The sequence below is a fragment of the Citrus sinensis genome, chromosome 4, assembly GCF_022201045.2.
Source record: "Citrus sinensis cultivar Valencia sweet orange chromosome 4, DVS_A1.0, whole genome shotgun sequence".
NCBI lineage: Eukaryota > Viridiplantae > Streptophyta > Magnoliopsida > Sapindales > Rutaceae > Citrus > Citrus sinensis.
The window spans coordinates 2,682,200-2,704,578 of record NC_068559.1 but is presented as its reverse complement, the minus strand read 5'-3'; the positions used below and the strand labels follow the sequence as shown (position 1 = coordinate 2,704,578).

Sequence of the window (22,379 nt, the reverse complement as noted above, 5' to 3'; positions counted from 1 at the left end):
ATCAAAACAATACTTCAAAAAAAAAAAAATTATGATAAACGTGGAAGAAAAAAATACAACTTGTTAGAGGTGAATGTGATTTTTAAATTATTTTGGGATGTGTTTGTTGAATAAATATTGAATTTGCGTGAAATTTACTAGAGAGATATGAAATTTCTGTATAAAGAGATATTGTTCTTGATGAAGATAGAAAGGGTATCTTAGACAAAATACACCAAAATATCTTATACATTACATTCTAAAAAGTCATCATATTTATGCAATATGAAAATCATTTTATCATATATAAATAAAAAACCCCTGACGTGTGCCCATGATCGAGTTTATGAAAGGATAATTATCAAAGTAGTCCCTACACATATTTACAATATCAGTTATTTTGAAAAAAAAAAATGAATTGCTTATCTCAAATCTATTATAAATTAGTATAATGTATTTATGTATCACCTAATTCGATAAGCAAAACTTTTTTATTTTCCAACCCACTTTATAAGGAAAAAAAAATTATGTCCTTATGTGATTGATTAATTTATATATATAAGTAGACTAATATGTAAATATAGGTATATGTATCAAAATTTGAAAGGATAGTCACATTGTCGATGTGTGTCATATATTTACATGGGCGTATTATCTTTGTTTTAACAATAATTTTACACTTCTTAAAATTATTTTCAATATATTATATTTCAAGTGATCCATTGTTAATTTGTTGGATTGTAAAATTTCATAATATCTAAAATTTTTTAATTCAATCATATAATTATTTAATAAATAAATGACACATCATTTGATAAATATTTTTTAGATATCACCAAAGAAATCAAGGAGATAAAAATTGCATGTATACTTGGTAAAAAATTATTAAAGGAATAAAAAAAATATGAAAGATTACAAAAGCTAAAGTATCAGTTGCTCAAAATTTTTAAAAACAAAGATTTCTTCATAGTTTTCCTTTATTGGGCAATGAGTAGAGGATTTTTGCAAATTCTATAAAAAATTTGAAATTCTGTGGAAAATTTTGTGAATTTGATGGTAATTTGCCCTTTGTAAAAGATTTTCGCAAAAATACCGCTTTTGGTTTTGGCTATTCAGCCTAATTCGAGTAGAAGGGTACTACTCATTTCTTAGCTCGACAATTTCGGAAAGCATTTGGGTTATATTTAAGAATTTGTTAAAGGAAAGAGCTATATATGAAATATATAGGTTGCGAGTGCGTTAGTTGCTCAAATAACTAACTGCATCACAATCCCGTACAGAGCACATAAAACAGAACTTGAAAGAGTAATTTCGTCGAGCAGTTGGCGAGAGTAGGCATGAAATCAAACAACGCAACTGTATTAACGCTCGCCGAGAAATGCAAGGTCTCTCTCTCTTTCAAGTATCATTTTCATTGCGTCTGGGGTTATACATTTGAACTTTTGAACTTAGGTTAGAAGTTTTCTTTTGGCAGAATATATTGGCGGCAAATTGGCAAGGGCGCCTCAATACCATCAAAGCTGACGCCGAAGGAAGGTACCCTTTTTAGTTTTTTAATCCCTTTTGCTTATTGTTGTTGAAAGATGAACATCTAAGAAACAAAAGCAATTTTAAGATTTGTGTCATAAATTTAATCAATATTTGTGGTATAAGAAAAGGCAAAAGCTGGGCACTTAAAATTTGATGCAACTGTGTAATTTAGCGACAAAATAACATAAAGGTTGTTATTCTTGTTTTGTTTCTAATGAAGATTAATATAAAGTGTTTTTGTTAAGCTAATGTGTTGTTTTGTTACTGTGTGTTAGCAAGGAAAGCATCTACACTTCAAAGGTTAAGTATATGCTGAAGAAGGGGAAACCCTTCATCTGGGTACCGGAAAAGGATATGCACAATGTGGTATGGTTCTTTTTGTGTAGTTTTTCTGTTATGTCTATTCTTCTGAATGTGTGTACTGTGAAAAATTGGCAATGATTAGCATGCTTTTGTGTTTTTTTGTGTGTGTATTCGAGTTCTAAGTCTGATGAGAAGTTGTCATCTGATTTCCCACATAACTTTGGATCTCTTCCCCCTTTCTTTTTCATGTAGAACACAATCATTGATGAGCGTGGTTCATTTGCTGTAGCCAGTCCCACCCCAGGCCCTCTGGCTAAATTACTTCATTCAATAAAAAAGGTCGGTGATTATTAGAGCTGCATTACTTTCTTTGTTGTTCAGTTATGTCATATATTACTCTACCCACACAAAATTTTCATCCCTCTGCTGCTACATCATTTAAATCCCCCTGAGGAGCCTTCCTCACATGCAGCAAAGCAACACTTAGCTTTATTTAGTTTTACACATGCTGCAGCTACCAACTCGGGTTGCTCTAAGTGGAGATATTGCGCCTCTTAAAAGTGAAAAGGTAAGCTGCTTATATATGATTTCCAACTTCAGGAAAATTGGTTTGTGGTAATGATGTTACATGTGTTGATTGTAATTGTATGGCTTTTAGGTATATAAATCATCACCAATATAGTACAAATCTAGATTCTGGTTACTGTCTCTGATCATTTCACAGTTTTGTTTTTATAAGAATGATAAGAGTAACTTCAAACTTGTAAATCATTCAATTCAAGCCAGTAAGGAAAATGCAAAATTTTGTTTTGCAAGACAGGTATTTTCCAAAGATGAGGAAAACCTGAACGTACATGTAAGAGTAAAGAGTTAGGCTTTGACAGAATATCATTGTTGACCGTGTTTTTGTTTTTCTTGTTATAGGCTCGGTTAGCTGCAGAATGTCTTAAAGAAGTCATGCTGTCTGAGCAACAAGTGATTGGTGAGTCCAGTTACACGGTTTCAGGTGTATTAAGTTCTTCTAACTTTATTACTACTTCCCGAAATGAAAACCTCAAGGACCTACTTGATGAGCGTGAAAAGTACGTGGTTTATAAGTTTAATATAAGGTAAGAATCTTTCACTTGGATTGATTCATCAGTTACTCTTTCTTGGAGGTCTTTCTGACTGCAAAGACTTCCCCATCATCAACCTTGTGTCTGTAGGACCCAAAAGATGATTTCATCTATTTCTGGTTAAGCTGATATAATATCAGGTCAATATATGAGTAGATGATTGCTCAATTGAATATATTTTGTTCTTCCAATTAGAGTGGTCAGTGGCAGGTGTCCTCAAACACTAAAATTCAATTTGGCTGACGCAACTCTGATAGCTTTAGGGAGAAAGTATAATATGATTATGATGACTGAATTATGGACAAAAAGAACCAAATTAGAAATCCAATATGTCAACTTACAATCTGATATTAGATCTTCTTCTTCAGTTCATGCATGTATATTGATGGTCATGGGGGCACTCATGAAGTGGACTTAAAAGATGTTCAAACATCTAAAGCAGATATGTTAGGTAAGGCCTCTTTGCATAATGATAACATACATATTGTGCCTTGGAAGTAATCTCTCTTTTGTACGACTCTACTTATCAAAATGCATCTAAACTTGGCTTTACATGAAGCTCCCCTTTCTGCAAAGCTAATTGATGGCATTAACCAAAGCGAAGCAAGGCGCAAGGCGTTGGTGCTTTTCTGTTTTGTGTACTTGAATGCAAATGCAAAAGTAAGATACCTATCTAGATATTATTAGAGCATGAATTCATCATACTTTGAATCAACTTCAGTAATAAACATTTTGCCTTTATGGTGTCAAGGATGCGTTTATGCTCGCTGTCGACCGCAAGGGATTTGATGTGCTGGGAAAGGTTCCTGGTCCAGCCACAAAAGATGGCATGCCTGGATTCCTATGGAAGGAATTCAGATTCACGTTCAAGGAAGAGGCCCATGATGTGGAAAGTTTTTGCAGTCAGCTGGCGCAGATGGAAGAAGAGGTTGTCAGAAAGGTTTCAGGCTTCAGCGGTCTAGCTTGAAAGCAATTTCCACTTAACAAATTGAACTAGTTATCTGTAATTCGTAATCTTTAATATGCGGGCAATCAAGCAACGACATACTTTGCAACATTTTTGGCAGACTTTGGTTCGTCAATAGTTTACTTATTTTGTCCTATCAAAATACCAAAATCCTGGGCCACAAACGTTCATGGGGTGGCATGACTTTTGTTCATAATTAATAAGGCTTCAAGCAAAAGAGACAATATTTAGGGACCGAAAAATATTCATTATATAAATTGGTCCGAATTAAAAGTAAAATTTGAAAAATAAAAAGAAAAGGAAAAATTAATATTCATCCTAAGGCTAAAACAACATAAGATAAAAACCAAACGTCCAGTTTTCCCACCGTCAAAAAACCGACCTCCCACAAACACAACAAAATAAAACTGGAAGCTTAGTCAACTTCCTCAATCTTGGGACCGGCGGCACTGCCACCAGCTGGAGGAGCATCATCATCCATGCCACCGCCCATATCACCACCAGCACCTTGATACATCTTGGCAATGATGGGATTGCAGATGCTCTCAAGCTCCTTCATCTTGTCTTCAAATTCATCGGCCTCAGCCAGCTGGTTGCTATCAAGCCATTGAATTGCCTGATCAATGGCATCCTCAATCTTCTTCTTGTCAGCTGGATCAAGTTTGGAGCCGATCTTCTCGTCCTTGACAGTGTTCCTCATATTGTAGGCATAGTTTTCCAAGGCATTCTTGGCCTCGACCTTCTTCTTGTGCTCCTCGTCTTCAGCCTTGTACTTCTCGGCCTCTTGAACCATCTTCTCAATTTCATCCTTTGACAATCTACCCTTATCGTTGGTGATTGTGATCTTGTTCTTTTGGCCCGTTGTCTTATCTTCTGCTGAGACATTCAAGATACCATTAGCATCGATATCGAAGCAAACAGTGATCTGAGGAACACCCCTGGGAGCTGGAGGAATGCCAGAGAGCTCAAATTTGCCCAACAAGTTGTTGTCCCTGGTTCTTGTCCTTTCACCCTCGTACACCTGGATCAGGACGCCGGGTTGGTTGTCTGAGTAGGTGGAGAAAACTTGTTCCTTCTTGGTGGGGATGGTTGTGTTTCTTGGGATCAACACAGTCATGACACCACCAGCAGTCTCCAAACCAAGAGACAGAGGTGTAACATCCAGGAGCAACAGATCCTGAACCTTCTCATTGCCCTCGCCGCTCAGGATGGCAGCCTGAACAGCAGCACCATAAGCAACAGCCTCATCTGGATTAATGTTCTTGCAGAGCTCCTTGCCATTGAAGAAGTCTTGCAAAAGCTGTTGCACCTTGGGAATCCTAGTGGAACCACCCACAAGCACAACATCGTGGACAGTGCTCTTGTCCATCTTAGCATCCCTCAAACATTTCTCAACAGGCTCCATACACTTCCTGAAGAGATCCATGTTCAACTCCTCAAATCTGGCACGAGTTATGGTTGAGTAGAAGTCAATACCCTCATACAAAGAATCAATCTCAATTGTAGTCTGGGCAGTAGAGGAGAGAGTCCTCTTCGCTCTCTCACAAGCAGTCCTCAATCTCCTAAGAGCTCTAGGGTTGCCACTAATATCCTTCTTGTTCTTCCTCTTAAACTCCTGAACAAAATGATTCACCATTCTGTTATCAAAATCCTCACCACCAAGATGAGTGTCTCCAGCAGTAGCCTTCACTTCAAAGATTCCCTCCTCAATAGTGAGCAACGACACATCAAAAGTACCACCACCCAAATCAAAGATCAACACATTCTTCTCACCCACACTAGTAGCCTTCTTGTCAAGGCCATAAGCAATGGCAGCAGCAGTGGGCTCATTGATGATACGCATCACATTAAGCCCAGCAATGACACCAGCATCCTTGGTGGCCTGCCTCTGTGAGTCATTGAAGTAAGCAGGGACAGTAACGACTGCATTCTTAATAGTTGAGCCAAGGTAAGCCTCGGCAATCTCACGCATCTTGATGAGCACCATAGACGAGATTTCCTCAGCAGCAAACTGCTTCTCTTCGCCCTTGTAGTTAACACCAATCATGGGCTTGTCAGCTGGTCCAGCAATCACCTTAAATGGCCATAGCTTCATATCTCCTTGGACTGATGCATCGCTGAATCTCCTACCAATCAACCTCTTTGCATCTACACAGTAAAAAATAAAAACCAGTCAATCAAACAAGCCCAATTACACAAGCCAACATCATAAACAAGTCAAAGCATAAAAACAAAACAATAAATTTAAGCATATTTATTTACAAGGCAAAAATTTTAAAAAAACCTATTAACATAAGATTCGCTGCATAATTTTTAAAAATATAAATTGCTTGAAGAAATCAAAACAGTCATTAAATTAAACTAATATTGAACACATATAATGATACCGGTAATTTTTTATATATATGTTTTTAAAAATACTAATTTATTTCCTAAGTATAATTAACTAACAAAATTGAACGTTCTAATGTACTAAGTCGCGACTCAATGTTGACTTATAGTTCAGCCAATCCCGTAAAAACACAAGATCTCAAAACTCATTAACTGGAGAAAGACAAAACTACCCTCCGAACGCATAGATCTGACGAAACAGCAGTCGGTTCATGCGCTTTCCATGACGTATTACACAAATCATTGAACGAAGAAATCAAAACAACGTCAAACGAATACTTACCAAAGACGGTGTTCGTGGGGTTCATGGCGACCTGGTTCTTAGCAGCGTCCCCGATCAAACGCTCCGTGTCGGTGAACCCCACATAAGACGGCGTCGTCCTGTTCCCTTGGTCATTGGCGATAATCTCGACTCTGTCATGCTGCCAGACTCCGACGCAGGAGTACGTCGTCCCCAAATCGATACCGATCGCTGGTCCCTCTCCTTTTCCGGCCATTATCAAAACTCAAGCAAGGAAAAGGAGAATAAAGTAGTTTGCTTTGACAGCGAAGAAAAACAAAAATAGATCTCAAACCTAAAAAATAAAAAACTTGTATGTGGTTCTGTTAAGAGCTAGGGTTGTGAGTTTTTTTATAGATTTTTGGTTACAAGTTCTAGAATGTTCCTGCGGTCGTTGGGGCAATCGCAGCCGTTGATTGAAGCGCAATTGACGGTCTGGATTTTGGTCAATGTACGTCTGGAACTCGTCAAGGTCGGCTACGCGCGCGCCTTGTGTGAATTGAAAAAGGTGCGTAGGGATTTTGAATTGGGGGAGCGAACGATCCCTAGTTGTTTTATTTATTCTCGGACAGGGACGTTGTTTATCAATTTGTACCAAATAGGTCCCTTAATGTATCAAACATAATACATATTTCTACTGAGTAAATTAAGTTAATAAAATATATTTAATTAAATAATTAATTATCAGAAAATATGAATTCGAACCCGAACACAATTATTAAACAAGTGTTTTGAATATGTCTATTTAATAACCGTATCAATTTTAATTAATCAATTCAAAACTTATTAATTCAGTGCCATCTCAGGCGAGTTGCAGGGTTATGTAAAAAATTGTGACTCTTCTACTAAATTCAATTCAAACTATGAAAATAGTAAAATGCCCTTACAATATTTGTTTATAACATAACACTAATGCTACTTTAGTCATTTGGGTGAGAAATAGGCCCCCTTGCAAATAGAAATATCTTTTTTTTTTTTAATATTGATGTATTACAATTACAACTCTATTGATATTTATAACCATATAATAATAGGAACTCTCCTTCATGATTATGATATAATACAGTTTGAACAACGATCCTCACTTAATATTAGAGGAAAATCTATTTTATCCTCAAAGTGGGGAGCCGAATAAACTCTTATGAGAAGGGGAGGCTGCATGAGTTGTAAATGGGTTATAGTCCAAATAGAAATAATTCTTAATTGGGCTAAATCGGGGATACGGAATTACGGATGTCGGTACCGCGGTTCTGAATGAAGACAAGATAATTGGACCAAAATCTGCATGTGCGTCCAAGAGAAGATTAGTTGTGAGTGGGCCTCCTTAACTTAAAGTTGATTTGGGCCTTTGGGCCTTTAATGGGCTGAATTGATTACTTTTCATTTTGAGTTTCACTTCAGAATTAATAAGTATGGAAACATAATTTCTTTTCTTTTTGTTCAATTTAATCTGGCATTATAGAGAACGACTTTGACATTATGAATTCATAAATAGTTACGTATTTCATGGAGGGAAGAAAAATAAAAAGAAGAAGAGAGAATTGGATGAAATTGATAAAAGTTTTATTTGGAAAACATACAAGGTTACATAAAAATGAAGCTTCCCATTTGATTCTAAGCTATAAAGTGTTGTCTTGTCAAATACTTTATATAGGGAAAAAAGAAAATTAGAAAAAGAATAATATTGTAGGAACTAGGAAGAAGATATCGAAAGCAACCGACAAAGAAGCGTATGCATTCTTCTATTATTTAAAAAATTAAAGAGTAATTTCGTTGAAAATTCCAGGAAAAATCTCAGCCAATTTTCTCACCGACCCAGGTGGATACTGAGTCGGGGTGATGGAAATTATAATTAATTTTTAAAAATTTTTTTTTTCATATCTTAGCTAGCAAGAACTTGCAACGGAAGTTGTCATAGATAGGAAGTTGTATTGTAGGGTCGATATTGAAAACGCAATTAAATCCGATGTTGCTTTTGATGGATGACAGCTCAACTGATATTCTCTTCGCCGCTGACAAGTCTCCAAGCTTAGGAGTCGAATTAATTGATTAAAGAAGACCATATCGATGTCGTCAACTTTTTCAACCCAAATGGACTGCCATCATTAAATTTGTGAATTTAAATTGAGCGAATTAGAAAACTAACGGTTAATAAAATTCACGGTAATTAATCATGGTAAAGATTTGATGGGTTAGGGCCTCGAGCACAATTCAGTTGAATGTGGATGCGTTCTGCACTTACGGTAATTATTCAAGTTTTGAATAATAATAATAACAATAATATGAAATAAAAGTTGATGTTCAGTAACTGCGCTTTCTTATTTTGATTAAAAATTTATATTATTAATTAAGAAAAAAGGATAATAAATTACAAGATGGATTAATGATGATCCGTCGACAAATTAGAAAGACATTGCAGAAGGAGGAAATGCTGAAAAATAAGAAAGTGTAAATATAGCATTATACAACGTTGGTATATAAATTAGCATAAAGTTGAAACCTAATTATAATTCCAAGTTAAACTAATGAACAAGGTTAGTATTATGAAGAAAAAAGCATGGAAAGCATCAAAAGCCAGAAAGGAGTCCATTAAAGAAAATTAAATGAGGAGCATCTTCCTTGCTTGCATGATTGATCGTTTTTGTATTTACCCTAAAAGATAATGAGTAGTTGGTGAAATGAATTATGAACCCCACATGTCATTGTGCCCTTAGTTTAACGAATCAAAACCCTCTAAAACGGCAACGACTTGGCTCGTTGACCCAGTCGGCGAAGGCCAAAGTAAACGATGATAGCCTCTAACAAACGATGAACAGAATGTTCAGCATTACAGCCATATATTGCTTTTGCAAATTAGTCGAGTTTTCCTAACAGTTCTCAAACTATATTGCTTCTCTTCCAGTATCACCATTTACGTTAATGTGTCTTCATTTTTTTTTTCCGTTTGTTTTATTGATTTATCCTTTTTCCGGCTTCATCTTGTTCGAGATTCTGTGATCAAACGCTAAGAGTTGATGGGAAAAGCTATCTGATGATAATTTCTCTCAAGAGTCAAAACTCAAAAGGTGCCTTTTTTTCCCTTCCATAATTCCATTGTTTTGATTTTGTTAATCTTATTAATTGCATGTTTTGTTAGTATCAATTACTAGAAAAGTTATTGTTACTTGTAGTTTAATTTGAAATAGGATTCTCTCCTTACCTTCATAATTTAGTGAAGAAGGTTGACTTGATTGTAAATAAAGTGAAAGAAAAAAAATACAAAATTCAATCTTAGCCACTCATTAAACCGGGGAGAGGCAAACAGAAGATTCTCGTTTGTTTTACCTTTGAGATAAATTCTCTTCAATTAGTCTGTACATACACTAGAGGATTAGATATTAATTATATATGTCCTCATATATATTTTCAAAAAGTGCCATCTAATTAATTTTTATACTATTACTTCTATTAGTGTTAAACATTAATTTCTAAAGATAATTTTGATTTTGGCAAACCCCGACGTAATAAGAGAAGGATAATTTTTTTATTTATTTTATCAATATAATCTCATAAGTAGCAGCATGGATGTTTAACATATCATCCTTATCAAAGAGTAGTTGTTTACTTTCTTTTTTTACCTTGCAAACTAACAGAAATAACAATATATAAAAAAGTGTTGGGCCTATTCTTTCTTTTTTTAAGTCAATTTTAAAAGTTGAAAGACGACCAACTAGAAATTAATGTCTAAACCTAAGGAGTAAAGATAAATTTACCCATACTTTATGTCGACCAATGATACTTCAGTAATTTTTTTTTTAATTCTCATTATAACTTAAGTAATTAGATACTTAGGAATATGACATTCACACACTTAGTGGCGGTGAGTCGGTGACCTCTCTCATTGACGCTAAGCATAAGCTAAAGTTTATATCCAACCAACTAACCTAATTGATCTTTTGCTCTTAAATTTCCCCGAAAATGTTCAAATTTTTATGACTAACTTCGTGACTAAGGAAAAATAGATGTAGTAATTAAAAAAAGAAGCATCTCTGCAATAATGTTTATGTGGTGTAGACCTTATAATTCATTAATATCATGGAGAATAATTAATGACGTTATTAAACACAAACTAACTCATTATAATATATATCACTCGCCCACCGTCTTTGACTATATAGAGCTTCCAATACAATGACTTAAATTAATCAGTTACCGCCATTTGCTAGCAAGTGAGAGAACATTAATTGTGGTCCTTTTTGTAGCCACACCGGCCATCTAATCACACTTGTCCTAATCCTAAAAGGAGAAGGTCTTGTCAATTTAAAAGTCTGGTGCCTTTGTGGTATTGTGTGAGAATTCATGGATCCCCTCCTCTTGCACAATAAAGCATATGCCATAGAATATATTTTTCTTGTCTTTTTATACTTTAAAAAAATATTTTCTTTTTTTGTTCAAATCTAAGACCAACCAAAAGTCCCAGTGATTTTCTCTTGTCATAACAGATACATTTTTATGGGTAATATATAATAAATATGTAAAAAAAAAAGAAGAAGAAACAAGGCGTATCTATAAGAAGATATAAGTAAAAGTGAATAAATTTTATAAATATCCCATCTCTGCTTTGTATTAATTACCTAGCTTGCAACAATTTGTCATAGTTCATGTGCTGTCAATATTATGTTTAATGGACAATTTCCGTGGCTGCGGGAAGTGGACACAAGTCTCAAAATAACAGCCTGTCAAACTACGTTTAGTGTTTTATTCTAATTTGCTGCAAGAAAAGATAATCATCTAAGTATCCTGATGTAACATCATCTTGGTCATCAAAGTCGAAAAAGCATCATGATCATAATTTAGGGTTAGTTACCCACCAATAGATTTATCTTCTATATTTGGCCAGATAAACGACTTTATTCAAAGAAAAGAAAAAACAGAAGGGAACATTGGAACAAAAACATCACAACACAATTAACACATGTATAAAATACATGCAAAGAGTTCAAATACAACTATAAAAACAAACACACTAGGAACTTGCATTTGTACAAAAACAAACACAAATAACACAACAAGATTCAGCAAGATCCTATAAAAAAAACCTGGAACCCAGCATCGATCAGTTCATGACCAGACCCAAGATTAGCGAAGCAAGAAAAGTAGTTGGGTCGCCGATGAAGATACTGACAAGAATTTGAAAGAACCCCTTGGCTATCATCAAGTATTTGTTGCCCCTCCATTTGTTGCGTTTCAACTGACTTTTAACAGGAAGCTTCAGACTGCTCGGCACCAAAGAGTTCTCTTTGGAATTATCTTCACCACTTTTCCATTCCTCCAGCAGCATTTCAGTAGAGCAGAATGCATGACAATGGTAATTCTTGCACTTGGATACATAAGACCACCCCCACCTGTCACTTGCAGTTTCTTGAAGCCTTTTGCTGTTGCACCAAATGCACTTCTGTGATAATTTCTTATCAGAAAGCTCAAATTCAACACAATCGATTTGCAGCTTACGCGGAAGGTTGAAGCAACAGGGGTGCAAGTTACGGCCTTTCTCTTCGCAATGGTAGACAAAACCATCCGCGGGTCTTCCACACGCGTGACAGTGTTTGTTACAATCTATACAATCTTTAGTAGAGCATGCCCCGAGGGTGGGTAAGAGTTTGAAAGTGGAGTTTCCGAAGAATTCATGTTTGGCAGTAGGCTTACGGTCAATGAACATGCAGGGGATATGAAGATTGAAGTTGCACAGCTCACATCTATACATCAGCCCAAAAGCAGGTCTCTTGCATCCGTTGCATTTGCTGAGTGTTTTATGGTTCTTCAGCTGTAGGTCATGAGCCTGGTGGCTTGTATGACCTCCTCTGCTCGGTAAATTTTGAGCTGCAAAACTAGTGGTTGTTTTCAGCTCAAGTGGTGAATTATAATTAGGGTTCACATCCAAGATGACGATATCCTCAACCTTGTCACTGCGGTTGCCACTCAACACGGCGGCCTGAACTGCAGCTCCATAAGCTACAGCCTCATCTGGGTTGATGTTCTTGCAGAGTCTCTTTCCGTTGAAGAATTCCTGAAGCAGTTGTTGCACCTTGGGGATCCTAGCAGAGCCACCAACGATGACGACATCATCCACGCTGCTCTTGTCCGTTTTACCATTCCTCAAGCACATATCAACATGCTTGATGCACTTCCTGAAGAGGTCCATGTTGAGCTCTTCAAACCTTGCACGCGTTATAACCGAAGAGAAATCAATACCCTCGTACAAGGAATCGATTTCAATCTTAGTCTGACAAGTTGACGAGAGAATTCTCTTGGCCCTCTCGCAATCCTTTCTCAATCTCTGAACAGCCCTCGGGCTGCCGCTGATATCCTTCTCTGTCTTCCTCTTGATCTCCTGAATAAAATGATTCACCATTCTGTTGTCAAAATCTTCACCACCGAGATGTGTGTCTCCGGCAGTGGCCTTCACTTTGAAGATACCCTTTTCGATGGCAAGCAAAGACACATCAAAAGTACCACCACCCAGATCAAAAATCAACACATTCTTTTCAGAGGCGGCCTTCCTGTCAAGACCATATGCAATGGCAGCAGCAGTGGGCTCACTGATGATTTTCAAAACATTAAGCCCGGCCATAGCTCCGGCATCCTTGGTGGCCTGACGCTGAGAGTTGGTGAAGTAAGCGGGAACGGTGACCACAGCATTGCTCACAGGTGAGCCAACGTAGTCCTCAGCGATATCACGCATCTTGGCAAGCACCATTGAAGAGATTTCTTCAGCAGCATACCTCTTCTCTTCGCCTTCGTAGTTAACGACAATCATTGGCTTGTCGTTCGGTCCGGCAACCACTTCGAACGGCCAGAGCTTGACGTCGCTCTGAACCGACACGTCGCCGAACCTCCTCCCTATCAGCCTTTTAGCGTCGAAGACGGTGTTGGTGGGGTTCATGGCTAACTGGTTCTTGGCAGCGTCGCCCATGAAACACTCCTTATCGGTGAAGGCCACGTAAGACGGCGTCGTTCTGTTCCCTTGATCGTTGGCTATGATCTCCACCCTGTCATGCTGCCACACTCCAACGCACGAGTACGTGGTGCCGAGATCGATCCCAATTGCTAGTACCTCTTCTTTCCCGTCCATCAATAAAAAATGAAATAAACGTAAATAAAATTACTTTTTCTTAGATCAGAAAAGGAAGAACCAAAGAAATGCAATGCTTATCAGAAGTAGCAAGTGCTTAGAAATGTTGTGTGTGTAGTATGCTTTGCCTTGGAGAGTTGGAGTTGGCATTGGGGTATTTATAGGTTTTTTGAAACGTGAATTCGGGAACGTTCTGTGGAAGTTGGGCAGTTTCAGCCGTTGATATACGTGGTTATATGAAACGTGTACGTCTAGAGATGCCCTTGGATTGATTTGAATTTGTTTTAGGTTTTTTATTGACGTACGCGGACACGCCGCGTGGCGTTAAGATGACGCGCGTGAACTTAACTTTCAGCCGTTGATATATGAAACGTGTACGTCTAGAGATGCCCTTGGATTGATTTGAATTTGTTTTAGGTTTTTTATTGACGTACGCGGACACTCCGCGTGGCGTTAAGATGGCGCGCGTGAACTTAACTTTCGACTCCTTCTGTAGAGAGAGAGAGAGAGTGAGAGAGTGAGAGACCGGTGCCAACCGTTGTGGCCTTTTCTTTTTGGTAGGAATGAAGGCCCAGAATCAGCTGTGGGCTCCAGATTGCAAGTGGCTATGCACGCGTCTTTCTTGTATTTGCCCTAACAATTCATGTTTAGGGTTTAGTCATATGATACGAGTAGTTCGATTTTTTTCTTTTTCGTTTTTAAACTATAATCCTATCTATGGACATTACAGTCGTCCTTTTTTTTTTTTTTTTATGACATAACTTGAACAACGAACAAGTTATAACACAGTTCGGGGCCTAAAGGTTTAGAGAGTACTGCACCAAATAACACCAAAATCCACCCTACACTACCTGAACCTTTGGACGATTAAAGTTAATTTAAATTATGCATACAATTTTTTTTTTAATTTTAAATGATAACACTAGATCTACAATTGGGTTGCATTATTTATGTAATAACACAAATTTTAGCATAAGTAATTGGTGTCTTAGCTGCTAAATGCATGTCACTAATCATTAACTATTATGTGTTAGTTGTTTGTTGATTTTATCATCAATGATATTAATAATCAATAAATAATTAATAAGTCAGATGCCAAATTAGTTGAGATATAAATTATATATTATCAGAGTAATGTTCCAAATGAGGGATCCCTTACTTTATCAAGGTAAAGGATTATAAATTTAAAGATAAGAAAAATATACACATTTGTCCTTTTTTCGTATGTTTTAGTTTATTCCTTATTTTAATAAAGTAAAGAAATCCCTTATTAGATAATAAGCCTGTATTGTCAATTAGATAAGTTATATAATAATGTTTAGGGTGGGGCTATTTGCACTCTAAAAGTTACTTTGAACACTCACATTATAATAATTTTTTATATTACTAATTTAACCTTAATATAATTTACTATTAAGGACAATTTAATAAAACACAATTTGATAAATTTTTATCTAATAAATCGTCATATTTTTTCTACTATAATCCACACCAACAATGAAAAGTTGAGACAAGATCTCTACAAAATCTCAGTGTCATTGGAGGTAATGGCTCCTAAACAACTAAATAGTTGTCTATTTGTTGGATTAAGCAAGGTCATATTGTGACCAAAAAGGAATTGCTACCGCCCAAGGGAAAACAAGCAAAAGGGTCCACTTTGAGAGGAATGTGATTAGAGAAGTTTCCGGCTTTGCACCCTATGAGAAAAGGATCGATGTGCTTCCTAAAGTTGGTAAGGATAAGAGGGCATTGAAGCTTGCAAAGAGAAAGCTCTGCACTTATGAGAGGGCAAAGATGAAGCATGGAGAGATGTCTAATGTACTCTGCAGGATGAGGGCCGCTGGAGGTGGAAAGAAGAAGAAGTGATGCATTGCTTTGCTATATGCCATGTTCACCTGAACTTGGGTTATTAAATTAGCAGAGTTTGTTTTAGCCTACGTTGCTTGCTTCTTTTTTTTTCAATTCGAAATTGTCATGAGAGGAAAATAAAAGTTAATAAAAAAGGAAGAAAATTAGATATATTGTTTGTGACGATGAATACTTTATTGGGTATAAAGAGGTGATAAGGTAATTAAAGAAATGGGTAATGAGGACAATATTGGAATTTGAAAGAGTGGTCCGAGTAAAAATTAATATTTTAAAATTATTTCTTGAGTGTGCAAAGTAAATGAGTGTTCAAAGTAGATTTTATAGTGCAAATAGTCCTACCCTAATGTTTAATGGTTCCAGATTATAGAGTTAGCTCATGGAAAATTCAAGGAAAGTACCCACTAACCGGTAGTTTTAATTTTTATTTTATTTTTCCTTCTACTTTTCTTGGAAATTAAGCCACTTGCAGTTCCCAAAAGAAACCAACTTCAAATTTCCACAGATATTGCAGATGGATAAGATTATTGAGAGCTCATTATATTTATCTAGGGTTTGTTCATTGTTAGATATTTGTTTATTGCTTATATTTGGAGTTAAGTGGTTATTTAATCTCTAAATTTTAAAAAATATTTCATTGCACCCTTGTTATTAATTATGTTACATCCTACCCTCACTTTTTCTTTTCTTTTACATAATATCCTTACAATAATATTCTTGGAGATACTAGTGAAAAAAAAAGTTAAATCATGAAATTGCCTTAAAAGTAAAATAAAAATTAGTGTAAACATTTTGGTTATTATTTTTCTTTTAAGATTAATTTTTAAATTAATTTATTCACAACTTAATAATTATTAAAATTATTGTAAGAGAATTAAACATTGCTTGAAGTTTTATGGTATTAATTTATTTATAAATAATAATTAGCAAGATTGTTGCAAGCGCACTAGAAAATTCCGGGGAAAATCTCAGCCAATTTTCTCACAGACCCAGGTGGATACTGAGTCGGGGTGATGGAAATTATAATTAATCCTCTTTTTTATTTTTTTTATTTTTTTTATTTTTATTTTTCTCATATCTTAGCTAGCAAGAACTTCCAACGGAAGTTGTCGTAGATAGGAAGTTGTATTGTAGGGTCGATATTGAAAACGCAAGCTTTTGATGGATGACAGCTCAACTAATATTCTCTTCGCCGCTGACAAGTCTCCAAGCTTAGGAGTCGAATTAATTAATTAATTAAGAAGACCATATCGATGTCGTCAGCTTTTTCAACCCAAATGGACTTCCATCATTAAATTTGTGAATTTAAATTGAGCGAATTAGAAACGTAACGGTAATTAATCATGATAAAGATTTGATGGGTTAGGGCCTCGAGTACAATTCAGTTGAATGTGGATGCGTTCTGCACTTACGGTAATTATTCAAGTTTTGAATAATAATAACAATAATATGAAATAAGAGTTGATGTTCAGTAACTGAACTTTCTCATTTTGATTAAAAATTTGTATTATTAATTAGGAAAAAAGGATAATAAATTACAAGATGGATTAATGATGATCCGTTATATTAGAAAGACAACGTGGTATATAAATTAGCATAAAGTTGAAACCTAATTATAATTCCAAGTTAAACTAATGAACAAGTTGGTGAAATGAATTGTGAACCCCACATGTCATGTGCCCTTAGTTTAACGAATCAAAACCCTCTAAAAGGGCAACGACTTGGCTTGTTGACCCAGCTGGTGGCGACGACCAAAGTAAACGATGATAACCTGAAACAAATGCTGAACAGAATGTTCAGCATTACAGCCATATATTCCAGCAATGTTTATCTATTGACATTACAGTCGTCGATCCACCGAGGGTTTAAATCAATAAAATTATAACACAGTTCGGGGCCTAAAGGTTTAGAGAGTACTACAGCAAATAAAACCAAAATTCCCCCTACACTACCTTTTCAATTTTTTTTTTTAATTTTAAAAGTAGAGAAAATACCTATAAAACTTGAACCTTTGGACGATTAAAGTTAATTTAAATTATGCATACAATTTTTATTTTTTATTTTAAATGATAACACTAGATCTATAATTGGGTTACATTATTTAGTGCTTATATTTGAGTTAAGTGGTTATTTAATCTCTACATTTTAAAAAATATTTCATTGCACCCTTATTATTAATTATTATACATCATACCCTTACTTTTTCTTTGTTTTTACATAATATCCTTGCGATAATATTCTTGGAGATATTAATGAAAAGAAAAAAATGTTAACTTATGAAATTGCCTTAAAAGTAAAATAAAAAGTAGTGTAAACTTTATTAGTGTAAACTTTTTTTGTTATTATTTTTCTTTTAGGATTAATTTTGTAAATTAATTTGTTTATAACTTAATAATTAGTAAGATTGTTGTAGGGGTATTAAAAATTGCTTGAAGTTGTTTGGTATTATTTTATTTATAAATAATAGTTAGCAAGATTATTGCAAGGGCACTCGAAATACTACTTCTTTTAAAATTGATATTTATTGATTAGTTTACTAATAAATAATTAACTTTTACAATAGGTAAATTAATTAATATCAAGAATATTGCAGTAAAGGTATTATTGTAAAACTAAAGAAAAAATAAGGGCAAAAATGTAATATTTTTCAAAATGTAAGAACTGAATGGACACTTAAACTAAAATATAAGGATTAAAAGAACATTTATCCACGCAAAGAAGGAACCTTAGAAGATGGTGTTGTAGGACCAAATGACACTAAAATCACACACGTTAATTACCAAAAAATCAAGTGTACTGTGGATATATGAGATGATTTCTGGCGAATGTATTAAATAATCCATATTAATCATTATATATATATATATGAACAAAGAAGTATATTTGAGATCTTATCACTAAGTAAATTAAAAAGTAGCCTCTAGGTTGATGATTAATGGAGAATGCCAACTGGCGTTATTTCCTAAAATGAGGGAATCAAGCGTACTTGTTCTTCTTGTTTTTCCCTTTTAATGCCTTTTCCTTCCGTTTTCCTTTTCCCCGACTAGGCAACTACATGCTTTGAAAAGTCTTCTTGATCAACATTAACATACGTCGTTATTTTGCTTTGAAGTCTTTGTGGTATTGTGCAAATTATCTATGGTGAAAAATAAAAAGGTAACAAGAAAACAGCTAGAAGTGAAGAAACAAAATTTTCTAGCTAGTAAATAATTTCATTAGTTACTTTACTTTTAAAGGAACACATGAAAATAAGTTTGCACAAATTTAGGTATCCAACTATCAAAAATAAAATTGAAAAAGCGCACACCTTTCACTAAGTTCATGTATTAAAAAAAAAAAAAGCAAACCATTTAGTTCATTTAATTTTTAATATAAATAACAGCAGCTAGCGATGCAATTATATATCAGCCAACCAAGACAGTGACGATGAGAGAAACAAGAGTGATGATTATGTGATCGCCGATGAAGATACTAATGAGTGTTTCAAACAACTTCTTTGCTATTTGGAGCTTCTTGTTGCCTTTGGTCCCTTTCTTTGTTTTCAACTATTTTTTAATAGTGAAGAAATTGTAAAATTGATAAAGTGTTGCTGTTTGGCAACTGAGAAAATAGAGGAAAATTTCTTATTTCATTAATGAACTGTTATTTTGTACATAATAACAATCTGGAATATGTAGCTATTTATACATGCTTTTCATACTCTAACTGATTGCTCACTAACTAATTATTAAAACGAAATCTAACTCTGCTAACACATAACCAAATACAGAGTGTGCATTGTGAAGTTAGTTAGGCTGTTAACTGCTGCTGACTTGGATCTTTTGACGTGGCACTAATGACAGCTGGTAACTTGACATTCTTGATACAAGGCTTAACACCATGCTGATTCTTCTTCTTTACTTCTGCATAATGAGCTATCTTCACAAATAGGCTGCTGAACATTCTTGGGAACCAAACAATCATTACCAGAATCTGCTTTTTCCCATTTCTCTAGCAACATATTAGTGCTGCAATACGCATGGTAATTGTATTTGTTGCAAGCGGCCACATAAGACCACCCTGGAATTCCTGCTGTACTTCCATTGAGCCTTTTCTTGTTGCACTGAAGGCACTTTTCCGATAACTTCTTATCCGAAAGCTCGAATTCAGCATCAAGAATTTGTAACTTGGTTGGAAGATTGAAACAACATGGATGCAAATTACACCCATTCTTTTCGCAGTGATACACAAATCCTGGTGTGGGTTTCACGCAGGCCTCACAGTAGTTATAGCCACCTGGGGAGCCGCTGTACCCTGGAAGTTGAGTGAAGAACTGGAAAGTGGAGTCTTTGAAGTGGTCATGGTGCTTGTGGTAATAGTGAACATGCAGTCTGTGTGAAGATTAAAGTTGCAAAGCTCACATCTGTACATTAACCCGGAACCTTTGGTTTTGCAGCCGTTGCATTCGAAAAGTGTTCTGTAATTTTTCAGATGGAGCTCATGATCAGGCCTGTGGCTTTCATGGACTGCCCTGCTTGGTAAATTTTGACCTGTTCAAATTAAGATCCGGTTCAATAGTAATTAAGATATGTCACTATCGTCAAAGTTGAGCTACGCCACGTAGGACGGAGTAGTCCTGTTGCCCTGATCATTGGGTATGATCACCCCCTTGTCATGCTGCCAAACAGCAACGCAGGAGTACGTCGTCCCCAGATCAATTCCGATAGCAACTCCAGCTTTTCCGGCCAAAATAAAATAAATGGAAATGAAAATTTATACGCAAAATGTAGAAAAAAGAAAACCGTTTGTATAGAGCAAAAGAGCAATTAAAAGCAAACTGACTATATGTGTGCTGTGGGAGTTAGCTATGGACTGATATATATATATATATACACACATATTTATATATATATATTTTCTTTTTCTTTAAAAGAAAAATTGTAGACCATAACGCGTTCATCGGATGATTCGTGCCATGTTCGTGTTACTTGGGGAAGAAGTCTCACACTCTCACTTCTCAGTGGCCCGCTATAGAGACATATGTCCCAATTTTTTTAATTTTTATTTCTTTTAATTAGAGAGATTATTTACTAGATGTTACAGGAGCAGTATTGCTCCAAAAACTTGTCCGTTCTTGCCTGCATGTATCTTTAGAGAATGGAATATCGTGGCCAAGAAATGAAGAAGACGTACGAACCTTCGCATCTGGAAATGACAATATTGTCCTTCGTTGTCTTGGAGCTCCCAAACCTTCGCATCTAGCATCCCCTAGGCTCCGAGGCCCTAGCCCAACGTCTCCATGTGGTTCTTTCCCTTCCTATCTTGTTGGGCTCGCCATTTCGTGTACTTTGATACTTCAGCCTCATTGATACTCAAGTTTTGGGCTATAATGAACTTTGATCGATGTACCTCAATTTCTCCACTTCCCACAAATATTTTCCAATGACATTTTGGTCCTTCAATTAATCAAATTTATCTAATCAGTCCTACCAGTTATATATATATATATATATATATATATATATATATATTTTGCTGTTTTATAAAATTTGTAAAAATGATAAATAAATTTTAAGTACAGTCACATATATAACTTTTGAGGTAACTTCAAATTTATAAACTCTATCACACTTTTTAAATAGTTATCTTGCTATTTTTATGATAATATAAACTTTTATACTTACGGATGAAAATAATTTGAAACATTAGTAGCTAATTATATATGAAGGAGTAACTTTTAGGTTTTTATTCTCTTTTTTTTTTTAACTTGTCAATCTTCATGGAATTTCGAATGGTTTAATTCAAAATTTCTTAAGGAATCAAGATTTTTTTTTTTAATACATTATGGTTCTTATGATTGAAAAGTCTTTTTTAAAATAAGGCTTTGATGAGCATGTCTGAGTGGTCATCAAATAGCTTTCTTAGATTAGTCACCTGAGTTCAAATCTGAATAAAAATAAGACGTAATTTATAATTATATTTGATAATTGTTTCTTTAATTGATTTAAAATGATGGGGTGTATGGATAAGGGTAAAATCGATTGTAAGGGTAAATTAGGATTAATTATATAAGAGAGATTGAGAAAGAATTTTTTTTTGAATAATAAGACATTACCATTAGAATCCTCGTGATATATTTATAATCGAGATCTACTGAGACTAACCTGGATTTATTCTATTAAAATGAATTTGGAGGAATATATTTACTCTACGAACTAATTTTTGGGAGAAATATCTATTCCACTCAATGATTGACATAATTTAAATTAGATTAATTAAACATAAAAATAATGAGATAAATTAAGATAAATCGAGGGACCATATTGTTTTCTTATTCCTGCCCCTTTTCCCCCAATTCAAACTTCTCACATCCCCCATTCACTTGGTGGGCAAATAACTATTTAACGATTGAATTTACTTAATTTTACGTATTACTTGGAGGGTTGGAGTGGCTGTATATGTTTGGCAAGGTCGATCTGCAGATGCGTCAGTGTCATGGTTTAATTATGTATATTTACATTATTATATAGTGGTATGTTATGTTGTGTAAGTAGGTATATTAGAAGAAAGAGAGTATGTTATGTTGTGTAAGTAGGTATATTAGAAGAAAGAGAAGAAATTAATGGCAAGGTTTAGTGAATATGTACTGTGTGTACTTATTTCCGAGGTATTCATGAGATATATTACTAATTAAGTGTCTCTGCCGATGATCAAATGTTAGTTAAAAAAGATAAAACATGTTAGCGTTGTTTGATAACAGTGGATTATAAATTTAATTGGAGTCACTGTTCAACATGATTGTTTGTTTTTATGTCTGAGCATTGAATATGTTTCCGTTTCAGCTATTAAGCATTGAAT

At 35.0% G+C, this 22,379-nt stretch overlaps 3 protein-coding genes and 1 pseudogene across 3 annotated transcripts; 2 read left to right on the top strand and 2 right to left on the bottom strand.

Annotated features, from left to right (window-relative positions):
* The first annotated feature begins 1,128 nt into the window (after positions 1 to 1,128).
* Positions 1,129 to 3,984, top strand: LOC102616914 (uncharacterized). The gene is made up of 9 exons (XM_006486029.4): positions 1,129 to 1,364; positions 1,454 to 1,515; positions 1,785 to 1,875; positions 2,065 to 2,151; positions 2,327 to 2,380; positions 2,737 to 2,921; positions 3,296 to 3,378; positions 3,487 to 3,587; positions 3,679 to 3,984. The coding sequence occupies exons 1-9, from the start codon at positions 1,317 to 1,319 to the stop codon at positions 3,892 to 3,894; spliced, it is 927 nt and encodes a 308-aa protein (XP_006486092.1). The 5' UTR covers positions 1,129 to 1,316; the 3' UTR covers positions 3,895 to 3,984.
* Positions 3,985 to 4,120: 136 nt separating this feature from the next.
* LOC102617514 (heat shock 70 kDa protein 1) lies at positions 4,121 to 13,791 on the bottom strand. Its single transcript, XM_015532667.3, has 4 exons — positions 12,480 to 13,791; positions 10,170 to 10,182; positions 6,569 to 6,766; positions 4,121 to 6,042 (listed from the first exon to the last, which is right to left on the bottom strand). The coding sequence occupies exons 1-4, from the start codon at positions 13,674 to 13,676 to the stop codon at positions 4,310 to 4,312; spliced, it is 3,141 nt and encodes a 1,046-aa protein (XP_015388153.2). The 5' UTR covers positions 13,677 to 13,791; the 3' UTR covers positions 4,121 to 4,309.
* A 50-nt stretch (positions 13,792 to 13,841) lies between these two features.
* On the top strand, positions 13,842 to 15,747 carry LOC102617223 (60S ribosomal protein L36-2-like; annotated as a pseudogene).
* A 3,666-nt stretch (positions 15,748 to 19,413) lies between these two features.
* On the bottom strand, positions 19,414 to 20,786 carry LOC107178024 (uncharacterized). Its single transcript, XM_052439331.1, has 2 exons — positions 20,719 to 20,786; positions 19,414 to 19,912 (listed from the first exon to the last, which is right to left on the bottom strand). The coding sequence occupies exons 1-2, from the start codon at positions 20,784 to 20,786 to the stop codon at positions 19,414 to 19,416; spliced, it is 567 nt and encodes a 188-aa protein (XP_052295291.1).
* Positions 20,787 to 22,379: the final 1,593 nt, after the last annotated feature.